Source organism: Staurois parvus, unplaced genomic scaffold (assembly GCF_062004578.1).
Source record: "Staurois parvus isolate SC_StPar_1 unplaced genomic scaffold, SC_StPar_1.0 ptg000287l, whole genome shotgun sequence".
NCBI lineage: Eukaryota > Metazoa > Chordata > Amphibia > Anura > Ranidae > Staurois > Staurois parvus.
In genome coordinates, this window is record NW_028318083.1 from 26,458,527 (window position 1) to 26,482,104 (window position 23,578).

Below are 23,578 nucleotides of genomic sequence, written 5' to 3' on the forward strand. Positions count from 1 at the left end.
AGTGACCCTGATCACCAGGACAGAGATGGGGGGATTTCACTAATGGGAACCACGCATGCACCCCAATAATCCATTGCTTAATTTGCCAATCGATGTCTCCGGATAGGAATAATTAATGTATAATCATATGGGGAGGCAGGTTTCCATTGATAGTTGGAAGCTACAATGGGAAGTAAAGCTTGATATAAACTGACAGGGCTTTTTTGTTGCTTTAAATCCAATAGTGGCCATACCCGCAGGTCAATTGGATAAAAATTGCAGCAATTCGATCAAAGGCCTGTACCCTAATAGTACCCCCAATATGCCAATCATACAAACACGTCCATACGAGGAACGATTTGTCGATTATCTGATCGTTACTATAGCGCGTTCCACAGGCGATTCCGACTTTTCGGATGACAAAAGCTAAGGGTACAAGCTAGAACCGTTTTATTGTACAACATCCAATTTTTGTTTATTGTGTACAGTAAACATACAGAAATAGTGGAATAGGAAAAGAAAACCAGGCATGATCAGAAGCAAAGAACGACCCTACACTTCCTGTTCTACTACACTAGTACGTAGCTACGTTTGACTTTGACGGCCGAGAATTTTATGACAAGTCAATACCGGGCGACTACATCATGATGTGCACCTTCATGGGAAATCGAACGATTGGTCAACTGATTTTCTCATAATGTGCACTAGGCTTGCGTCTTTCAACCAGGGCAGAAAATCAAACGTTTTTTCATCGATTAGCAAAACCAAGATTTTTTCATGTAAACGATTGTATTTTGATCAATCATGCTATGAGATTACATAGGTGTCCTTTTATCATGCAGCGGTAAATGACCACTGCTCAGTTCTCCGGTATTCTCAGAGGAGAGAGTTCTCTGAATGAATGCCTTTTTATGAAGCGGTGTAGATAGCTTCTCCAAATGAAGAGAGAAGCGATCTACAAACGCTATGAAAGCTAGAAAACGACTGCTGTTACTGTAATCTCACGAGATTAAAGTAGGAGATCAGTCAAATTCTGTTCACTAAGCAGCGGTAAATTACCAGCTGTGGGCTGTCTTTGCATTGGCTCAGTGGCTGCCAATGGCTCTCGCTTCTGTCACAGCCAATGAGGAGAGGGAGTCCCAGGATAGCCGAGACCAGGGGCGGACTGACAACTCCTGGGGCCCCCGGGCAATAGGGGATCATGGGTCCCGTGTCCTTGCCCAATCTCAAAAAAGCCTATGAAAAAGGTACCAGGGGCATCTCATGGAGCCCCCTACTGACCCCGGGCCCTCGGGCAGTGCCCGAGTTTCCAACTGGTCAGTCCGCCCCTGTATGTAGCATATGAACCAAATGGGCTGTTGTCTATCGATCAATTATTCCCATCAGAAGACACCAATCATTTGGCGAGGTGTGTATGGTCACCATAACAGATCCCTCCATTTCCAACAACAGCATAGATGGATGAGTCTCCATGATAGGCTATTGCAGGGGTGTCAAACTGGTGGCCCTCCAGCTGTTGCAAAACTACAAGTCCCATCATGCCTCTACCTTTGGGAGTCATTTGTAACTGTCAATCTTGCAATGCCTCATGGGACTTGTAGTTTGGAAACAGCTGGAGGGCCACCAGTTTGACACCTGTGGGCTATTGTATTCTGACAGCCAGCAGCAGCAGCGCGGCAAACTGAATACCCAAACAGCGACTGCATCTGCTTGGCTGACAATTTTCCACCTGGCTCCTTCGACTGAAAAACTGGATGTAGGGGCTAAAGATCACATTTACATCAGTGTGGCTGACAGACGTCAAACGATCGATAATGTTCCGCCCTGGCTGATCCACACAGATTGAATCCGATATATGTTGAGTTTTGCTTGCAAGGTAAGTTAGAGCTATTCAGTTATTGATCGTTCTGATCAAATCGCACTTTGGTTGGATCTCCTAGATTGTAAGCTCGAAAGAGCAGGACCCTTGAACCCCTCGTGTAGTGTATTGTTACTGTCTTGTCTCATGTTCTGTCCCCCTTGCTACTGTACAGCGCTGAGCATACCCTTTGGCGCTATATAAATACTGTATAATAATACAATTGATGCGCGTGTGTCCAACATAACAGGGCCACTGACTGTGATACACACCTGACCTCTCCACCCTTTCAAAAAAAAAAAAAAAGTTTTGCCTTTACGGATACTTGTAAATAAATAAATAAACATATAATATATTTTTTGTTTGTTTGTTCTTTTTAATACTGCTGCAGAGGACCTCATTGACCTGTGTGAACTGTGATGTGATGAGTATAGTATTTGTGTTTAGTTGTAGCACCCACTAGTGATAAAACCCCATCCTCACAGCTTTGTCTTCATCGAGGTGTCCTCAGCTCTTCTCATGACACATACCAAGTACAACACACAGCAAGAGGATAGGCAGCACTACAGGAGCTCCCGGCCACGTGGCACTGCAAACAAGAACTTTAATTGCTACTTTTTTACAATTCGGTAAAACTTTGTATCCAGTGTATATGATTGCTGTGTGAAGTGCTCCTCACACTGGAGTCATCCTGGAGGCTTGGTGTACAGCACTGTCAGCCCCCCATCCTCCTTGTAGCTGGGAGACAGATCTATGGAGCCCACTGCCTTATATAGTTACCTGATGTGTGGATGTATATTGTTAGTGTATACACTGACAGCACAGCCTGAGCACTGGGTTTGCTTTACTCCTGAGAAGATCATAGAAGAAAACAGCAGATCCTGACCTTCTCCAGAGCTCACTCAGCTTCGGGCACAGGCCCTCTGTCCGCAATAACCCAAGAAAAGTACAAATCGCATCCATAGGATACTTTGTCTGCATTATGTCAAGTCACAATTATATCCTAGCCTGCTCACCCTTTAAATGCCCAACCAGAGAAATCAAGAAATCACTACTGAGCCTCATAGTGAAGGCTACACAGGCCGGGGGAAGGGTGAGGGGTATTTCTTCACTCAAGCACCTCTGTGTGTGTATATATATATATATATATATATATATATAATTATTATACAGGATTTATATAGCGCCAACAGTTTGCTCAGCGCTTTACTATATATATATATGTCCCTGCATTTAATAAATTGCATAACATGCCGTGCAAATATAGCAGGACATCGGTAGTATCAATGCATTTTTTTTTATTATTTTCGCTATGAAAAGAGTGTGACACATCACCAATAATATCAATCATATATTTTCTGTCTGCAGCAAGGATCAGCCCTGAGATCTGACTGTTAGTAAATGATGTCTACAGGAGGCAATACTTTATTTTTGTATTAGTCGCCACATCAATGTACATATTATATTTTATCATTTATTTGACAGTAACGTTTAAGCAACACAATTAATTGGCAGAATTTTCTTTGATTGAATGTTTTCAAATCATATAAAATAGGTTGTCTGAAGGGATGGATGGATTGGATATGGTCCCCTGGATAAGAAAAACTCCCACCAATTGAGACCATTGCAATTTTATGTATATAAAACATGAGATCACTGCGATTTTATGTAAGTAAAATTACAGTGTTGGTTCTCATGCCTGTCAAGTTTATATTGAGGAATTATAAAACATTACTGCCAGAATGTACATATATATATATATATGTATATATATAATTATATATTTTTTTTAATTTTTGGTCAACTGCAGTGATCTCATATCAATCAATTATCAATTATGTATAATTATATAGATAGTAAGTAGATACATCCATACATATATATTTGGGGTTTTGTTTTTCATTTTTATATTTTGTTTAGATAGGTAGATCATCATGTGTGTGTGATCATGTGTGTTTGGCACAACTGCAGTCATTAATGACCTATAGCACTTTAGGGGGTATTTACAAATGTTTTAGACAATATTCACACAACACAACGTCCACATATTTTTTTCCCCCCGAAAAATCAATTAGAGAATGTGTAAAGATATGTAAATCTTCTATGATTGATACATGCATCCTTGTGTTGTTAAATTCTCAAATAATAATAAAAATAATTGTTGAATTGTATAGCCTGTCAGTGTCATAACACAATCTGTTATATTTTCCCATTTTGTTTTCCTGTATCATGAAATACCTTCAGAATGCAGTTTGATCCCTCCTGATGTGTACACCTTGATGTGCAGTCATAGCTGATGATTACACAGTGATTCTTTGATTGTAAATACTAAACTAAATAAAGCATGATACTGATAGAACGGATCCATGTAAAGATGCAGACAAATGTGACCACAATAAATAACCTCCAGGAGGTTGAACATTAATCATTTTAGCAGACATCCTGCAGATGACACGATCCTAATGAATGTATAGAAGTTGATCTCCTGCCTCCAGCCTCATCTATTCCCCAACAAGTATGTTCCTTCCAGGCACCAATATCCCATTCATTCTTCCCCATCCCGGTGTATGTTGGCACTCTCCTACAGGGACACAGCTATTCCTATAGAGCACGTTATAATCCAAATAATGCTCGCTTTCATTCCCCTTGCTTGCTGCTCGGGCTCTGTTTATTATGGGGGTTTATTAACAACGCCAGCACTATACAAGCATTTGGCAAATACATGACAGCGATGCTTTGGGTGTAATATACAGCTACAAAGTACAGTATTCATCACATAGGGAGGGAGGGGGCAGAGGGGTTACAGAAGTTTTATTTGAAGTTTGAAGGCATATTTCCTGCAATCCCAACAATATAACATTACAAAAATCAGTCAGTTTATAAGATTACTGCTTTTGATCTTATGCAGTGTGAAATGAAATACAACGTGAATATATATTTATATATATATATATATATATATATATATATATATATATATATATACATATATCAGCAATGCTCCCTAGTCCTATTACATTGTATATTTCATCTTATGTAGTATATGAAATGAATTACACAGTGAATGTATACAGCAGCAATGCTCCTCAGTCCTACTACACTGTATATATATCTGACCTTATGTAGTGTACAGTAAAATACAAAGAGAATGTATATAAACACCAATTTTCCTTAGTCCTAGTACACTATATATGTGGCCTTATGTAGTATAAAATACAAAGTGAAATATATATATATATATATATATATATATATATATATATATCAGCAATGCTCCTATTACACTGTATATATGTGATATTATGTAGTGTACAGTAAAATCCAAAGTGAATGTATATAAACACCAATGTTCCTTAGCCCTAGTACACTATATATCTGACCTTATGTAGTGTACAATAAAACACAAAGTGAAATATAGAAATATATATAATATATATATCAGCAATGCTCCTGTTACACTGTATATATGTGACCTTATGTAGTGTACAGTAAAATGCAAAATGAATGTACATAAACACCAATGTTCCTTAGTCCTAGCACACTATATATTGGCCTTAGGTAGTATATAATACAAGTGAATGTGTATAGCAGCAATGCCCCTTGGTCCTAGTACACTTTATATCCGACCTTATGTAGTATATAGTAAAAGTGAATGTATATAGCAGCAATGTTCCTTGGTCCTGTTACAGTATATATTTGACTTTATGCAATATATATAAAATACAAATTGAATGTATAAAGTAACAAAGCTTCTTAGTTCTATTACACTGTATATGTTTAACCTTCTGTAGTGTACAATAAAATGCAAAGTGAATTTATATAGGAGCAATGTCCCTTAGTCCAATTACACTATATATGTTTGATCTTATGTGGTGTATAATAAAATACAAAGTGAATATATATAGCAGCAATGTCCCTTAGTCCCATTACACTAGGCACTCCTATTTAACAACGTTTACCAAGAACCATCTGGTGTGTGTCATTTTTGATGAGTTCCCCATAAACTTTAAGCATCTAATGTTTTCCAAACATCCTATTATAAGTGTAAATGATGACAATCCTACTGCAATCTGGTGTGGAAATGAATTATTAGTAATCACTTACCCCTTGCAGCTGACACAAGTATCTACAAAGGTAAACGTACGAAAGCAATAAAAAAAAAATCAGCACCCTCTCTATAACAGGTGATCATGTTACAATGAAGACCAAACCCCTGTAATATTTTTTATAAATTCACAATTTTCTTTATATATAATCCTAGGACTAATTTTTGGAAATGGCTCTGCTGGTATCTTTGACCTAAGGCATCAGGGCATCCCAAACAAGGATACGTCTCATTAGCAATAACAAATGGACCAGTGAATATTAGACTAGATCAAAGCCAGATAACCCTTTATTTCAGGTAGCTGTCAAACAATAAAATATCTGACAGTCCTGTCATCTGCATCAGACTAAAAGATCTGTAAAAATTCGGAATTAACCCATTGCACACTGGGATACTGCCATACATATTTCTAGCAAGATTTTTCATTAAAAGAAATAATTTTGGTTCACATATATTGCAGACTAAAGATGAACTCATTAGACTTATTGAATTTAAACCAGTAATAAACCCAAAAATACAAAATATATTGCTGCTTATCAGTTCTTAAATGTGGTTGCTGCATTATTTTTTTTAGTTTTCTGTCCTTTATGTTCACCTGGTGATGCAGCCAGCAACCCTTTCTGTTAAAGTGTCTCCACTATGGATGAAGGAGCAATGGGGACACCTTTGGACAGTAGCATTGTCAATCTGGGGAGAGGGTAGTGTACACCAGCAGCTTAAGATGTTTTTGATTAACAAATTAAAATCAACACTTTTAAGCAGTTACAGCAGCATTTTTTTTCTTTTGGAATAAAGCTTTTACATAAATGGGGATGATTTACTAAAATCCGGAGAGTGCAAAATGGTGCAGCTATTCATGGTAGCCAATCAGCTTTTAACTTCAGTTTGTTCAAGTAAGCTTTGGAAAAAAAAAACTGGAAGCTGATTGGTTTCTATACAGAGCTGCATCAGATTTTGCACACTCCAGTTTTAGTAAATCAATCCCACATGAATAAAAGCTCGGTGTTAAATGGTTGGTCTCAACCCTCTAACTGCTACTTTTGCTGGACAGCTTGTTCTGTGAAAGGAAGTTGAAAAATCACACAAATTCTGGCAGGATCATCAAGTGAAAATAAAGAGGGAAAAAAAGAGGGAAAAAAAACTAGCGCAGCTGCTACATCTAAGAACTGGTAAGCTGCAATATATTACATTTTTGGTTTTGGTTTTACTGCCACTTTAAGGACTATTTTAGAAATAAGGTGTTTATAGGAAATGATGAGGGAATGTGGCTTCTAAACTGTTAAAAGGGCCTGGGCAGAGAAATGCACCCGAGGTTGGACTGTATGGTGACCATGATCTAAGTGTGGGGGTCATGGCCAATGTGCAGCGTATAGATCACTCTATGAAGTACACAGGCACTTCAGCAGCACATTTCCCCTGACACGTGTACACCGCCAAATGATCAGCCCTGCAGTTGGAATAGAAGCGACATAACAGACGTGAAATATAACTTTTCTGAGTGCAGTCCTCTCATCTATTCGGGCTTTCAGACTCTGACATCTGTAGGAATGGTTTTAATTAAGGGTGTGCCCCGATCCTGCTGTCTGTGCTAGACTAGTCTGCACCCGACTGGGATGACTTCATGAACTTCATAGACAGGCAAGTGACACCATCGCCATACACACCACTGAGGATGGCACAAAGAGGCAGCTGGATGGGGGATGCCCACAGAGTTCAGGAGACATCCAGTCCTGCAGCTGCAGACATGACTCCCCGATACTGTCCTCATCATGTCAGCCAGCCAGCTCCTCTTCCCCGCAGCAAAACAGTCAGATCAATTAGACACAACCTGGTCTGTGTGTGCTGGGGATGTGGTGTACACCTGTTCAGCACCGGGGGCAATGTCACTTACAGAAAATAACGACTAACAGCCATTACATAGAGACCATCACATCCTTCACTGATGAGCCCTGGGCTATGGATGTCATAGGATGGGTTCTCCTATATCCCAAGTCCAATCCATGGCAGCAGGCACAGTCATAAGCAAAAAAGGGCAGTAAGGTCACTTGACCCAAGCCCACAGGCCCATCCTGTAAATTAGTTCATATCGCTGACCATGCTCTGCTAAACCAAACACCCCTATTTAAAAAAGTGAGCCTCCAATTGCATATCTTAGAACTTCCAGAGTTTAAGTGATGCCCTTTATTTATTCCAATAAAGAGCATCAACCTAAACTCCTACCTTTCTGCATGAAATGATGGCTAACATGCTACATAACTCTAATACTGTGATGAAACATGAGGATAAAGTTCTAAAAATAATCTACAGATCTACATCTACTAGATCTACTAGATGAAAAACCTACTAGAAGTTAAAGATCTACAAAAAATCTACAGACCTCTATCTACTACTATGATGAAACATCTACTAGAGGATAAAGATCTAAAACAAATCTACAGATCTACATCTACCACTATGATGAAAAACCTACTAGAAGTTAAAGATCTACAAAAAAATCTACAGATCTCCATCTACTACTATGATGAAACATCTACTAGAGGATAAAGATCTAAAAAAAATTCTACAGATCTACATTTACTACTATGATGAAAACCCTACTAGAAGTTACAGACCTACAAAAAAAATCTACAGATCTACATCTTCTACTATCATAAAAAAAAATCTTCTAGAAGTTAAAGATCTACAAAAAAGCTACAGACCTCCATCTACTGCTATGATTAAACATCTACTAGAGGTTAAAGATCTAGAAAAAACAAATCTACATCTACTACTATGACGAAAAATCTTCTAGAAGTTAAAGATCTACACAAAATCTACACACCTCCGTCTACTACTATGAAGAAATATCTACTAGAGGATAAAAAAATCTACAGATCTACATCTACTACTACGATGAAAAACCTACTAGAAGTTAAAGACCTACAAGAAAACCTACAGATTTCCATCTACTACTATGATGAAACATCTACTAGAGGTTAAAGATCTGAAAAAAAATCTACATCTACTGCTATGATGAAAAATCTTCTAGAAGTTGAAGATCTACACAAAATCTACACACCTCCATCTACTACTATGAAGAAATATCTACTAGAGGATAAACAAAATCTACAGATCTACATCTACTACTATGATGAAAAACCTACTAAAAGTTAAAGACCTACAAAAAATGTACAAACCTACAAATAAAATCTACAGATCTACATCTACTGCTATGATGAAAAACCTATGAGAAGTTAAAGACCTACAAAACTATCTACAGATTTCCATCTACTACTATAATAAAACATCTACTAGAGGTTAAAGATCTGAAAAAAAATCTACAGATCTACATCTATTACTATGATGAAAAATCTAGTAGAAATTAAAGACCTACAAAAAAATCTACAGATCAGCATTTACTACTTTGATGGAAAATATCTTAGAACAAATAAAAGACACATTAGACTCAATTCACATAGCTAACCCACCAGGATAATGATCCTTATTTTTTGTTTTTAAGTGACAGTTATGTTCAGTTATGGTTAATGATATTAGAAAATGACAGTTACATACTTGAAAACAGAGTGCCTCAGGCTGGGGTTAAAATTTTGTGGGTTATTGGAATAGAATTTGATATCTAACCCTATATATGGGCAGCTCTACTAAAAATGTATGAACTGAACCTATAGAATTGGATATTTGACTCATGTGGCCAGCTCTACTGACTCACTTTGTGAACTGAGCTTAGAGAATATGACATTTAACCCTTACATGGCCAGTTCTACCAACAATACGTGAATGGGACCTATAGAATGTGATATTTAACCTTTTATATGGCTAGTTCTACCAACAATACGTGAATGGGACCTATAGAATGTGATATTTAACCTTTTATATGGCTAGTTCTACTAACAATACGTGAATGGGACCTATAGAATGTGATATTTAACCTTTTTATATGGCTAGTTCTACTAACAATTTGTGATGTGAGTCTATATAATATTTTTAACTTTTACATGGCCAGCTCTACCAAATAAAAAAATAGAAGTCTGATCAAAGTAAGAGCACCCTCCCCCAATTAAAAAAATATAAATGATATGCAATTTCTTAGAAAATGAAAGATGAAATCCATTAGTCTAATGCCTATCCTGGGCCCATTTGTTATAGTAGCACTGGTGAGGAGGTTTTGTTGCTCAAATGTACAATTCAGAGGAAGTGATGACAGTTGATAACATGTCTAGAATAGAGAGGGGGAAAATTGAGAAAACTGAAGCAAAAAAAAGTACACACATGGAGCTGTCACCCATAGAAACCAACCACATGCCTTGATTCATTAAATAAATACATCCAGATTGGCTAGTATGGGGAGCCTCTCCACTTTTACCCCAATCTCATCCCTCCAATACACATAAGCCAACTATTCAAGCTGGAACAGATTTACTAAAGCAGAAAAAGACACCAGACACAAATAAATGACAATTGTCAGAGAGAGAGCACTGAAAATAATGTTCATCTGGGACATCACTATTTCTAAAACTCCTGGCAGCATCTCTTACAATGCTATACATCTTAGTACTGGAGGAACAAGCAGGCACTGATGCAGTAGGTAAGTCCCAGGTACTGATGCATCTTTTACAATGCACTATCTGTAGGTCCCAGGTACTGATGCAGCAGTTACAATGTACTATTAGTACCATATACTGATGCAGTGTTTACAATGTACTATCTATTAGTCCTGGGTACTAATGCAGCATTTACAATGTACTATTAGTCCCGTGTACTGATGCAGCATTTGCATTGTTGCAGTGTCTACAATGTACTATTAGTCTCATGTACTGATGCAGCATTTATGTTGTTGCAGCGTCTACAATGTACTATTAGTCTTGTGTAGTAATGCAGTGTTTACAATGTTGCAGCATTTACAATGTACTATTAGTCCCATGTACTGATGCAGCGTTTACATTGTTGCAGCGTTTACAATGTACTATTAGTCTCATGTACTGATGCAGCGTTTACAATGTTGCAGCATTTACAATGTACTATTAGTCCCAGGTACTGATGCAGCGTTTATAATGTACTATATTAGTCCCAGGTACTGATCCACTGTTTACAATATACTATATTAGTCCCAAGTACTGATCCAGCATTTACAATGTACTATCAGTCCTAGGTACTTATCCAGCATTTACAATGTACTACTAGTCCCAGGTACTGATCCACCATTTACAATGTTCTATCTGTAAGTCCTAGGTACTGATCTGGTTATTACATTGTACTATCTGTAAGTCCCATGTGCTGATCTAACTTTTACAATGTACTATCTGTAAGCCCCAGGTACTGACCTGGTTATTACAATGTACTATCTGTAAGTCCCAGGTACTGATCCAGCTTTTACAATGTACTATTAGACCTAGGTGCTGATCTAACTTTTACAATGTACTATCTGTAAGTCCTTGGTACTGATCTGGTTATTACAGTGTACTATCTGTAAGTCCCATGTGCTGATCTAACTTTTACAATATACTATCTGTAAGCCCCAGGTACTGATCTGGTTATATCTTATATTGTATGCCCATTGAGGATTAGGGACCAATGTGAATGTACAATATATATGTAAAGCGCTGCATAAATTGATGGCGCTATATAAATACATGTAATAATAATAATAATACAATGTACTGTCTGTAAGCCCCAGGTACTGATCTGGTTATTACAATGTACTATCTGTAAGTCCCAGGTGCTGATCCAGCTTTTACAATGTACTATTAGTTTCAGGTACTGATCTGGTTATTACAATGTACTATTTGTAATTCCCAGGTACTGACAGAACTGTCTGAAACACACAGGTACATAATTCACCCCATACCCCTGATTTAGGTCAGTGATATAAAGGTTACCAAAATACTCCAGCACATAGTTGAACCCATTTCCAAATGACAGTAATGGTGTCAGGGGTCATGCTCCAGTAATCAAACCCTGTGATCACACTATCAGCACTTTAATTCAGCTGTCAGTGTAGAACTGAGGCATGCCGGCTGGTAAAGTGTACCTCCCCCCTCCCAGGCTCTGCTAATCAGTGTCACCCCATGGACTGTATCTGTGGCTGGCAGGGTGACAGTTGCAGTGAGTGGAGGATCCACACTCTGACAGATCCCAGGCTGGAATTCCTCAGGCATGGGGGGGGGGGGGGGGTAAAACGCTATGACAGCAGCCCAGACACACACCGAGGACACCCCCAGCTGAGTGATCCCACAATCCCAGTGACAGATCGCAGGATGTCATCAATTCCTAACTGTCACTGCACATGTGATCGGCCACTGAGTGATCCCACCAACTAGTGACAGATCAGCACGATCCACTATCGGGATCGGAGGATGTCATCAGTTCCATGTGATAGCTCAGTCCACACACATGTCACTCTCACACACAGACACACAGACAGTACCTTCCTCCGCTGACTTCATGATGAATGGGAAGAAGGGTTGGAACTCCACAGTGTCTCTGACGCAGGCTTGCAGGAACGGACTGAGAGGAAGACTGGAAGGAGCGGCAGCTGCTACACTAGTGCGTGGCATCCACTCGGCGATGCGATCAATGCTTAGATCTTCCACCTGATGATCTGTCACTGACCCCTCAACTAACGGTGACGCTGTGTGATCGCACCAAGTATGCACACGTGCGATGTGATCGTGTCCGATGTGTGAGTGGGCTGGGTGTTGCAGACAGGTGACAGTGTGTGCATTGAGGACAGGGCAGGCATGCACTTATTACAGGGAGTTCAGGGACTTGCTGATCTCTTCTCCTCTCTGGCTGGGAATTCAGCAAAGTCTCCAAGTCTCTCTCTGACGCAGACCTGCTATGTGCCTGCTGCCTTTTTAAAGCTGGAAAACACCCCCCAGACACCCAGCACCTTCCTCTGTCCCTCCTTCCTCCCCCTCTGCCGCCCCTCCCCCCCGGCTCACAAGGATCATGACGTCCCACACAGCCGGAGAGTGCCGGGGGGGTGTGTCCTGGTGTCACTGCTCAGGTTGTGGTTCCCCTTCTCCGCTGATGATTGATGGGGAGCCTTCAAGGATCTCACCCCCTCTCTACCCAGACACAGGCTCTGCACACTGGGGCTGAGCTCACAGGCTAGGAACAGTTGTGATGATCAGTCTTGCAGGGGTTAAATATCTTTCTAAACTCCAGGAACAAAACTGATTTCAGTGTACCAGTCCTTAGATGTGGGGCTACACGCCCTTTTCACACTTTTCCCCCTGATAATCCTGCCTAATAGATTGTAAACTCTTCTGAGCAGCGCCCTCCTAATCCTCTTGTAGTTTATTGTGTTGGAAGCGCGTAACCGCGTCTCTCCCTTCATATTGTAAAGCGCTGCGCAAACTGTTGGCGCTATATAAATCCTTTAGAAGAAAAGAAAAACTGTCTCTAGACACGTATTTTCTGCATGAAAGAAAGATCCTGTGTAAGGCTAGGTTCACATATGTGCGGGTGGTGCCGCTGTGGATCCGCACATATGTGTAAGGCTAGGTTCACCTACGTGCGGGTGGTGCTGCTGTGGATCCGCACATATGTGTAAAGCTAGGTTCACCTACGTGCGGGTGGTGCCGCTGTGGATCCGCACATATGTGTAAGGCTAGGTTCACCTACGTGCGGGTGGTGCCGTCGTGGATCCGCACATATGTGTAGGGCTAGGTTCACCTACGTGCGGGTGGTGCCGTCGTGGATCCGCACATATGTGTAGGGCTAGGTTCCCCTACGTGCGGGTGGTGCCGTCGTGGATCCGCACATATGTGTAAGGCTAGGTTCACCTACGTGCGGGTGGTGCCGCTGTGGATCCGCACATATGTGTAGGGCTAGGTTCACCTACGTGCGGGTGGTGCCGTCGTGGATCCGCACATATGTGTAAGGCTAGGTTCACCTACGTGCGGGTGGTGCCGTCGTGGATCCGCACATATGTGTAAGGCTAGGTTCACCTACGTGCGGGTGGTGCCGTCGTGGATCCGCACATATGTGTAAGGCTAGGTTCACCTACGTGCGGGTGGTGCCGTCGTGGATCCGCACATATGTGTAGGGCTAGGTTCCCCTACGTGCGGGTGGTGCCGTCGTGGATCCGCACATATGTGTAAGGCTAGGTTCACCTACGTGCGGGTGGTGCCGTCGTGGATCCGCACATATGTGTAAGGCTAGGTTCACCTACGTGCGGGTGGTGCCGCCGTGGATCCGCACATATGTTTAAGGCTAGGTTCACATACGTGCGGGTGGTGCCGCCGTGGATCCGCACATATGTGTAGGGCTAGGTTCACCTACGTGTGGGTGGTGCCGTCGTGGATCCGCACATATGTGTAAGGCTAGGTTCACCTACGTGCGGGTGGTGCCGTCGTGGATCCGCACATATGTGTAGGGCTAGGTTCCCCTACGTGCGGGTGGTGCCGTCGTGGATCCGCACATATGTGTAAGGCTAGGTTCACCTACGTGCGGGTGGTGCCGTCGTGGATCCGCACATATGTGTAAGGCTAGGTTCACCTACGTGCGGGTGGTGCCGCCGTGGATCCGCACATATGTGTAAGGCTAGGTTCACATACGTGCGGGTGGTGCCGCCGTGGATCCGCACATATGTGAAGGGCTAGGTTCACCTATGTGCGGGTGGTGCCGCTGTGGATCCGCACATATGTGAAGGGCTAGGTTCCCCTACGTGCGGGTGGTGCCGCCGTGGATTCGCACATATGTGTAGGGCTAGGTTCACCTACGTGCGGGTGGTGCCGCCGTGGATCCGCACATATGTGTAAGGCTAGGTTCACCTACGTGCGGGTGGTGCTGCTGCAGATCCGCACAAAAATCCGTGCAGCACCACCCGCACAGGAAAATGCAGACCGGCGGGCGGTGTGCCATTAATTCTAATAGCACACCGCCCGCACTAGAAATTGCACTGGGAACCGAGATTCCCGTGCGGGCTGTAGTTTCCAAAGAAGTGCAGGGACTTCTTCCCTGCGTGTTCAAATGAATGGGCTCTCGTGCCCGTGAAAAACGCGGCCCGCACGGCCGCATATATGTGAACCAGGGCTAAAATACGCACCTAAAGTCCTTGCGTTTATGCGCATACATGAGTAAAAACTGCAAATCTATGTACATAAAATCTTCAGCTCAATCCTTTTTGGTGCATGACCAGTTCACACTACATGCGTTTCAGTGTGCTTTTTTTCCTGCATTCAAATCGCACAGACAGTAGGTTATATGGTTGTCAATGTCATAGATCACATCAGTGCTTGCAGTTCCAGCACGTTCCGGATGCAGGAAATAAAAGTAGAACAGGCTGCATTTTTTCTGCCCAGAACTGTACTGGAACGCGGTAAAATGCATCAAAAACACACCGGAACGCACGGGAAAGCAGAAAAAATGCACTGGAGCACATGTTACTATTTGAATTGAAGAATAAGAGAGGGAAAAAAGGAACTGGAACACATCAAAAATGCACCGTAATGCACCAAAAATGTGCATGCAGAAACGCATCTGAAATGCACCTGGACTGTATTTTTGTAGTGTGACTATTAAATTGAAGAAAAAGGGGAAAAAATAACTGGAATGCAATAAGAATGCACCGGATTGTGTTAAAAACACATAAGAAATGCGTCAGATTTCACCAAAACCGCGTAAAAAACGCACATGGAGAAACTCATCTGGACTGTGTTTCTATAGTGTGAACTGACACTTAAATTGAAGAAAAAGGGGAAAAATGAACTGGAACGCATCAAAAACACACCGAAACATGTCAAAAACACATACAAATGCACCAGAACACGCCAAAAATGCAGAAACGCATCCGGAAAGCATCTGGACTGCATTTCTATAATGTGAACTGATCCTAAATGCAGTTCACATTTTCATATGTAGACGCAACTTTGTACATGGGCTCACTATTTGCTATAGTGCTGCGTTTAGGTGCATGTAAAACATCTGCTGTACACATCTAAATGTAGTTTTTTCTGTTTATGTGAATAAGCACTTAAAGTGATTTTAAAGGCTTACTATTATTATTTTTTTTAGCAAAAAAAACATGTCTATACTTACCTGCTGTGTGCAGTGGTTTTGCACAGAGAAGCCCTGATCCTCCTTTTCTCGGGTCCCCCGCTGGCACTCCTGGCCCCTCCCTCCTGTTGCGTGCTCCCTCAGCAAGCAGCTTGCTATGGGGGCACCCGCTGCTCTGTGTGTTCATTCACATATGGAGCCATGGCTCAGCCCTTCCCAATCTGTCTTTGCATTGGCTCAGTGGCTGTGATTGACAGCAGTGGGAGCCAATGGCTCTCGCTTCTGTCACAGCCAATGAGGAGAGGGAGTCCCAGGATAGCCGAGACCAGGGGCGAACTGACAACTCCTGGGGCCCCCGGGCAATAGGGTATCATGGGTCCCCTGTGTCCTTGCCCAAACTCAAAAAAGCCTATGAAAAAGGTACCAGGGACATCTCATGGGGCCCCCTACTGACCCCGGGCCCTCGGGCAGTGCCCAAGTTTCCAAATGGTCAGTCCACCCCTGGCCGAGACTCCAGTTAACATCGCTGGATTGAGAGGGGGCTTAAGTGAGTATTGGGGGGGGGGCTGGGGGGATGCTGCACACAGAAGGTGTTTTACCTTTGTGCATAGAATGCATGAAGGTAAAAAACCTTGAGCCTTTAGAACCACTTTAAGGCTAGGTTCACACCTATGCAGTTTGCGTTTGATCCATTTCTGCAGTGCATTTTGAGTTTTTGCAAATGCGTTTATGCCGTGTTTGACATGTTTTTGATGTGTTTTGCATTTTTTTTCTTGTTGCTAGGCAGATCAAAACACAGTAAAAATGCACTACATGCTTTTCTGCAGTGTCTTCATTGAAGTCTATAAAACCAAAAACGCAATTTTTTGCATTTAAAAAACTGCCTGACCCTTTCCAAAAAATGCACCGGGTGAAAATACAGAGATGTGAACGTTTCCCATAGGAAATCATGTTAAATGGACTGTAGTGCGTTTCTGCAAAACGCTGCGGAAAACTCTTGGGTGTGAACCTAGGGTAATGCCATATTTTATCTAATGAGATGCTGATAGCAGGATTCTTTTATATTCTCTTCTGTACTTGCTCCAAATACTCGAGCTACTCTGCCTGACTTCAAATAGGTAGGTGCTCCCTGTGCCTGGCAGATCCGCCTGCTCGGGTGCCCCCATAGCCAGCTGATTGCTACGGGGGTACCAGATAGGAGGGAGGGGTCAGGAGCGCTGGCAGGGGACCCAAGAAGATGAGGATCTGGGCTGTTCTGTGCAAATCCACTGCGGAGAGCAGGTAAAGACTTTAGTATCTCTTTAAAGGAAACTACACTGCATCTGAGCACCAAAAAACAAAAACACTATTTAAATAATTTTTAATATTCAAAGCAAACTCCCTCATCCATCCATGTCTCCATGATTTATTTTGCTGGGAAATCACTTTGAAAAACCCCCCTCTAACATTTCTGGCCATGGCCATCTTGGGTAAGGGCAGATCATTCATGTAGCATTTACTTCCTGGAATTCCTCTGCCCTTAGCTCAGGCATTCAGACAGGAGGGTGTACTTAGCTGAGAAAACCCCTCCTCCCCTCCTGAAGACTCCTGGGATGTATGACATCATCTGCCTAGGCATGGAAACCAGGAAGTAATTAAAGAAATGTAAAAAAAAGTTTAAAACAAGTAAAAATGATATACTTTCCTATCTATTTACTAATGCTAACAGCATAAGGATTTAAAATACTCGATGTTGACAGAGAGAGTGAAGTTCTGCTTTAACAGACCAAAAGTGAAAAAACAAAAGGAATGTATTGTAACTGATAACTGAATAGATTATATAGTGCAGGGGGGTGGAATTACAATTCACAGAGCACCCACCAGTAAATTCTTCCTTCAGCAGAGGTCTGAATCTAATGCTTGAGCTATGGCTCAGATCCTTCACTTCATAGTACCCCCTTCCTTTACATTACAGTCCCCCCTTCACATCACGGACCCCCCTTGCATCACAGTCCCTCCTTCACGTCATAGCCCCCCTTTTACATTACAGCCCCTCCTTCACATCATAGCCCCCCTTTTACATTACAGCCCCCCTTCACATCAGGGATCACTCTTGCATCACAGTCCCCCCTGCACATCATAGCCCCCCTTTTACATTACAGCCCCCCTTCATATCAGAGACCCCCTTGCATCACAGTCTCTCCTTCACATCATAGCCCCCCTTTTACATTACAGCCCTATCTTACATCACAGTCCCCCCTGCACATCATAGCCACCTTTTACATTACAACCCCCTTAATGTCATGGCCCCCTCTTACATCACAGTCCCCCCTGAACATCATAGCCTCCTTTTTACATTACAACCCCCCTTCACATCAGGGACCCCCCTTGCATCACAGTCCCTCCTTCATGTCATAGCCCCCCTTTTACATTACAGGCCCCTCTTACATCACAGCCCCCCCTGCACATCATTGCCACCCTTTTACATTACAACCCCCTTAATGTCATGGCCCCCTCTTACATCACAGTGCCCCTGCAGTTCATAGCCCTCTTTTTACATTACAGCCCCCTTTCACATCACAGTCCCCCCTTACATCACAGTTCCCCCTTCACATGTCAGCCCCCTTCCCTTTACATCACAGCCCCCCTTTATATTGTAGTCCTCATTTTACAGCATAGTCCCCTCATCCATGTGTGTGTTAGTGTCAACAATTGATTGGTTGCTAGGACGCAGGCAGTTTGTATTTTGCAGAGTTTAGTATAGAACCTGGTTCTGCTTTAATTTCTGCTTTAAAGCTGAACTCCGGATACAAATGCTTTCTTTGATATACAGTATATTCCTCAATAGCTACAAAGGATATTGCCCAGATATTACTTGTAAAAGGAGCAATGACATCATCATTGTGTTGTACATAACCTGTGCTGTAAGCAGAGCTGTGGGAGGGGCCCAGAAGGTCCACCCACTACAGACTGCCTACAGAGAACTAGAAGAAGGGGTGGAGACAAGACCAGTCATCCTGCGCAAGAAGGAAGAGCAGCAGTGGCCGGTCTTTATTACAGGAAGCTCCCTGCACAAAGACAAAGTTTCACACTGGATTGCTGCGCAAATCTAGAAGAAATAAAGCACACAAGATTCAATAAAGAATGACTCTTGTATTTAAACAATATTTGCTTTAAAGCTCAAAGGCTAAACTCTAGCTATACTGAAAAATTCACCTTGCGGTGCCCCTCCCTCCCCTCCAGCTGCAAGGGTTAATTACTTGTTTTGTCTAGGGAGTGATGAATAAGGTGAGTTCCTTCATTCTTTGCTCCTCTGGCTGGCAAGACTCTTTAATGCACTCGGATGTGGTCTGGCCAGAGGCGTCCCTAGGGTTGGTGTCACCCGGTGCGGTAACACTTGTAAAGAATGCCGACGATCCCCGCAGAATGGATCGGATCTACGGATTGAGCATAATGGATCGGACTCCGATCCATTATGTTCAATCCGCAGATCCGATTCATCCTGCGGGGATCGTCAGCTTTCTTTACAACTTTTTTTTTCTCGGAGCGGGTCTGGTGTCACCCCGTATAGGTTGCATGCCGACGATCCCCGCATGCTCACCGGCATGCAACCTATACGGGGTGACACCGGACTCGCTCCAAGAAAAGGTAAGTTGTAAAGAAAGCCAATGATCCCTGCAGGATGGATTGGATCCATCCTGCGGGGATCGTCGGCTTGCTTTACAACTTACCTTTTCTTAGAGCGGGTCCGGTGTCACCCCGTTCGGTCGGTGTCACCCAGTGTGGGCCACACTCCCCGCACCTGCCTCGGGACGCCACTGGGTCTGGCACTTGGTGACCTCATATACAATGCAAGACCTCTGGTCCTGATGCCTTGATCATGATGATGTCAGATAGCTGTGACTGGTCGAGTAGCGAAGAAGAGCACCTTTGGGGGACTGGTCATACAGCATGGAGGAAGACTGCAGGAGTGAGGCACAAGGTAAGTATTTCACCTTATTCCTACACCCCTAGACAAATCAGAAATAAACCGTTCTCATCACTGCAAGGTGAATTTTTCAGTGATGTCACAGGAAGTGACATCAGACGCAAAGCTGGAAGTTGTACGGTGGCCATTTTGGAAGAGGTCCGGTCCTTTGGAATCTGTACCAATCCTGATGTACATACTGCAAATTGTAAGCGCTTTTTTATTGAATAAATTTCATTGCCTTAATATTTTACATGATGGCTGCCTGTTCTCTTTGATTTATATATTCTGACGAGAGAGATTATAGTGATATTGGAAGAAAAGGACCTCAATTGCTTACAACCTGATCCCCTTGTAGTTGGGTAAGGTGCACGGACTGCATGGTGGTGGAGTATATATGATTTCACATGATTGGCGATCAGTGGATTGGAAACCAGGGAGCATTGTGTGACATGTTTTGAAGTTATGTATAGCATCACGCTATATACAATTCAATCTCTTGGAGGGAAAGGTTGTTCATGAGGAAGGAAGTTGGAGGAAGCATTCACGTTTTGGAAATTCAGTTTGAGTGAGCTATCTACACCTAGAGGGTAAGAGTTGGAATTACGGACACAAGACGTGGAGTGACACTTGGTGGAGTTTGTTTGTTTTGAGCATTTTAATGTGAGTGGTTTGTAGTTTAATTTCCACCATGTAACAAAGATAATGCACTATGTGCAGTTTATATATTCACTTTGAGGATCAAAGCAGAAGAGGAGTTCACCATTTTCAAGAATATTAATAGAGAATACACAAGTTCGGGAGAATTAAGAAGTTGTGGGGGTTTTCATTAAGGATTTTCATTCATTGGACGCTGAGACAAATTCATCATCAATTTTTCAGTATACCTGCAGCCATTGACACTTGGCAACGTAGACTAAAATACACGCATGAGCATGCATTGCAACAGTGGATAGCAACGCATTTGCTTTATGTGAAGTGCACCACAGTGCCATTCATTGTGAATTCACCTTAACACATTGGGGGTTATTTACACACATTAACAAATGCTGAAAAACACGTTACTGTGGCTGCAATAACACACCACAAAGGATGGCTTTATCGTGAACAGGCCCTCAATGTCTTTCCCAGCACAGGTTCTTACCCATGTTCCATTCCCTCCCTCACCTATATTTTTTTAAATCAAAATATATTTCTTAAATCAGTCTGTCTTCTGCATGGCCATGTGACATCTCAAGGTCTTGTCCTGCCTCAGCAGCCGGCATTCCCTAGTGAAACACAAACTGGTAACGTAATGAGGAGAATTTATCAACAATGGAACAGCCAGAATCTGGAGCAACGCTCATGGCAACCAATTAGCTTCTACAGTAGGTTGAATAATACTGGGTATAATTCAACTAATAAAAGAAGTAACATCTATTATTATTATTATTATACAGGACTTATATAGCGCCAACAGTTTGCTCAGCGCTTTACAATATAACGGGAGATAATACAGTTCAATACAAGAGGGTTAGGAGGGCCCTGCTCCTTGGTGCTTACAATCTAAGAGGGAGGGGCTAGTGGTACAAAATGTAATAACTGTGGGAGATGGACTGGTAGGAGGAAGAGAAGATTCCATTATTAGCTGAAGGCAGGATAGACTTCCTTGAAGAGATAGGTTTTCAGAGATCGCCTAAAAGTGAGCAGAGTAGGCGATAGTCTAATAAATTGGGGTAGAGAGTTTCAGAGGATGGGGGAGGCTCTGGAGAAGTCCTGGAGATGAGCATGCGAGGAAGAGACAAGGGAGCTAGAGAGGAAGAGGTCATGCGAGGAGAGGAAAGTACGGTTTGGGTGATATTTGGAGACAAGGTTGGTGATGTAATTTGGGGCAGAGTTATAAATGGCTCTATAAGTTATTGTTAATGTTTTGAATTTTATTTGTTGGGCAATGGGAAGCCAGTGGAGGGATTGGCAGAGAGGGATGGCAGATACAGAACAGTTAGTAAGGTGGATGAGTCTGGCAGCAGCATTCATGATAGGCTAAAGAGGGGATAGCCTGTGATATAACAAGGGAGTGAATAAGATGCTTAGTAGTTTCGGAGCTTAGGAAGTATCTTGGAAGTATCTTGGAGCTTAGGCGTATCTTGGAGATGTTACAGAGGTGAAGTCTACAAGATTTGTACAGTGATTGGATTTGTGGCTGAAAGGACAGATGGGAGTCTAGGATTACACCTAGTACACTGGCATGAGGGGAGGGACTGATGGTTGTATTATTGATCTTGATGGAGAAGTCAGGTAGACATCTATTAGACTTTCTGTAGGTCAATACATCTCCAGAAGGAGAGCATTGCAGTGAAAGCTGCTGTTTTTATTTCTACTGGACTGGGCTACTTTTTTCTTGAGTGGACAAGTGATTTTAATTGGCTATAGTGAACAGTGGTTTATTATTATCTGAAAAAGAGGGGTTGTTGCCCATAGAAACCCTAGGTCACTCCGACTGTCAATCTCCTAGTATAGGGTAGAAAATAACACTTATGTTGCCTTACCCCCCATAGGGCCACTGGTGTTAACTAGTTCTTCCCTAAGAATACAGAGGTCGCCCATCCCTGCAAGCACCAGTCCATTCACAATGGCCTCAATAATACAATCTAGGGGAAGTCTTTTTAAGATTTTTGGCTTGAAGGAACTCTAACAGGAGAGGGATTAAGGCATGGAATGCTCCAAGCAGGGCCACTGATGGCACCCAGACTGAGGGGACCTGGGTGCCATCTCATCAGCAGGGGGTCAGGCAACTGACAAATACATTTGCAGCCGCTAAACTCCCCTCCATTCTCCCACATTGCGGCTCTAATGTTAGTTGTGCTCAATCTGTTGCCTCTGTAACTTTGTTTCTCACCCCTGACCTTCCCCCAATCGCTCCGGACTTGCCCTATTCACTCTCTTTCCCCCTATCCCTGCAATCATGCTCCGCTCTTTCCCCTTCTCAGTCCTATCAATTGTGGCTGGTTTAGTTTCCCTGCAGTCCTTCCATCCTATACTCTTCGTCTCATCTCACCTTTCCTGTCTCTACTGATCTTGGTGCTCCAACTGCCCAACCTGTATATTCTTTTGTGCTCTCTCCCTTGTTGATCTGTCTCCTGACAGTCACAACCGATCAGCTACATTCCCATAGGATGAAGAATGTACTGCTATACACCTGTTCCTGCCGTATGCCTTTTATCTTGTCCCCGTGCAGTTTATGTAGCTGGGCTTCCCACTCCTCTAATTCAGACTGGAGTCTTTCAGTTCACTGCTATAAACCTGGCATTCCTCTGTTCTTTGCAACTTTGCTTCTTCTTCCCTACACTTTCAGTTCCCTCTGCAGATTCATGTATCGGCTCCTTTCATTTAACCATTTACTAACTGATCTGGTTAAAGCAGTAGTAAACTCCGCTTTTTTCTTGTACCTACAGGTGAGCCTATAATAAAGCTTCCCTGTAGGTATAGTGAATATCACCGTTTAGGAGATATTTACATGTGTAAGCGCATCGTGCTCTCAATGGACGGAATGCTGTCTGTTGAGAGAAATGTGATGCGACCATGAGTTCTGCAAGCATGCATTTACAATAACATTTGAATCATTTTGTTATATTTATATTTTTTAACGATTTTGTTTAGTATATTTTTAATATCTATAGAAAATATGGATATGATTTGAGATCATTAA

The 23,578-nt window shown here is 42.4% G+C and overlaps 1 protein-coding gene across 3 annotated transcripts in view; it reads right to left on the minus strand.

Moving 5' to 3' along the window:
* Positions 1-12,812, minus strand: part of NFATC1 (nuclear factor of activated T cells 1) — a 255,928-nt gene extending 243,116 nt beyond the window's left edge. Inside the window, exon 1 of one of the 3 annotated variants that reach the window (XM_089682345.1) lies at positions 12,367-12,812. In XM_089682345.1, coding sequence (XP_089538471.1) covers positions 12,367-12,496 — 130 coding nt within the window. In that variant the 5' untranslated portion in view covers positions 12,497-12,812. The remainder of the gene's footprint in view (positions 1-12,366) is intronic. The other 2 variants (XM_089682343.1, XM_089682347.1) reach the window with 2 other exon arrangements.
* Positions 12,813-23,578: the final 10,766 nt, after the last annotated feature.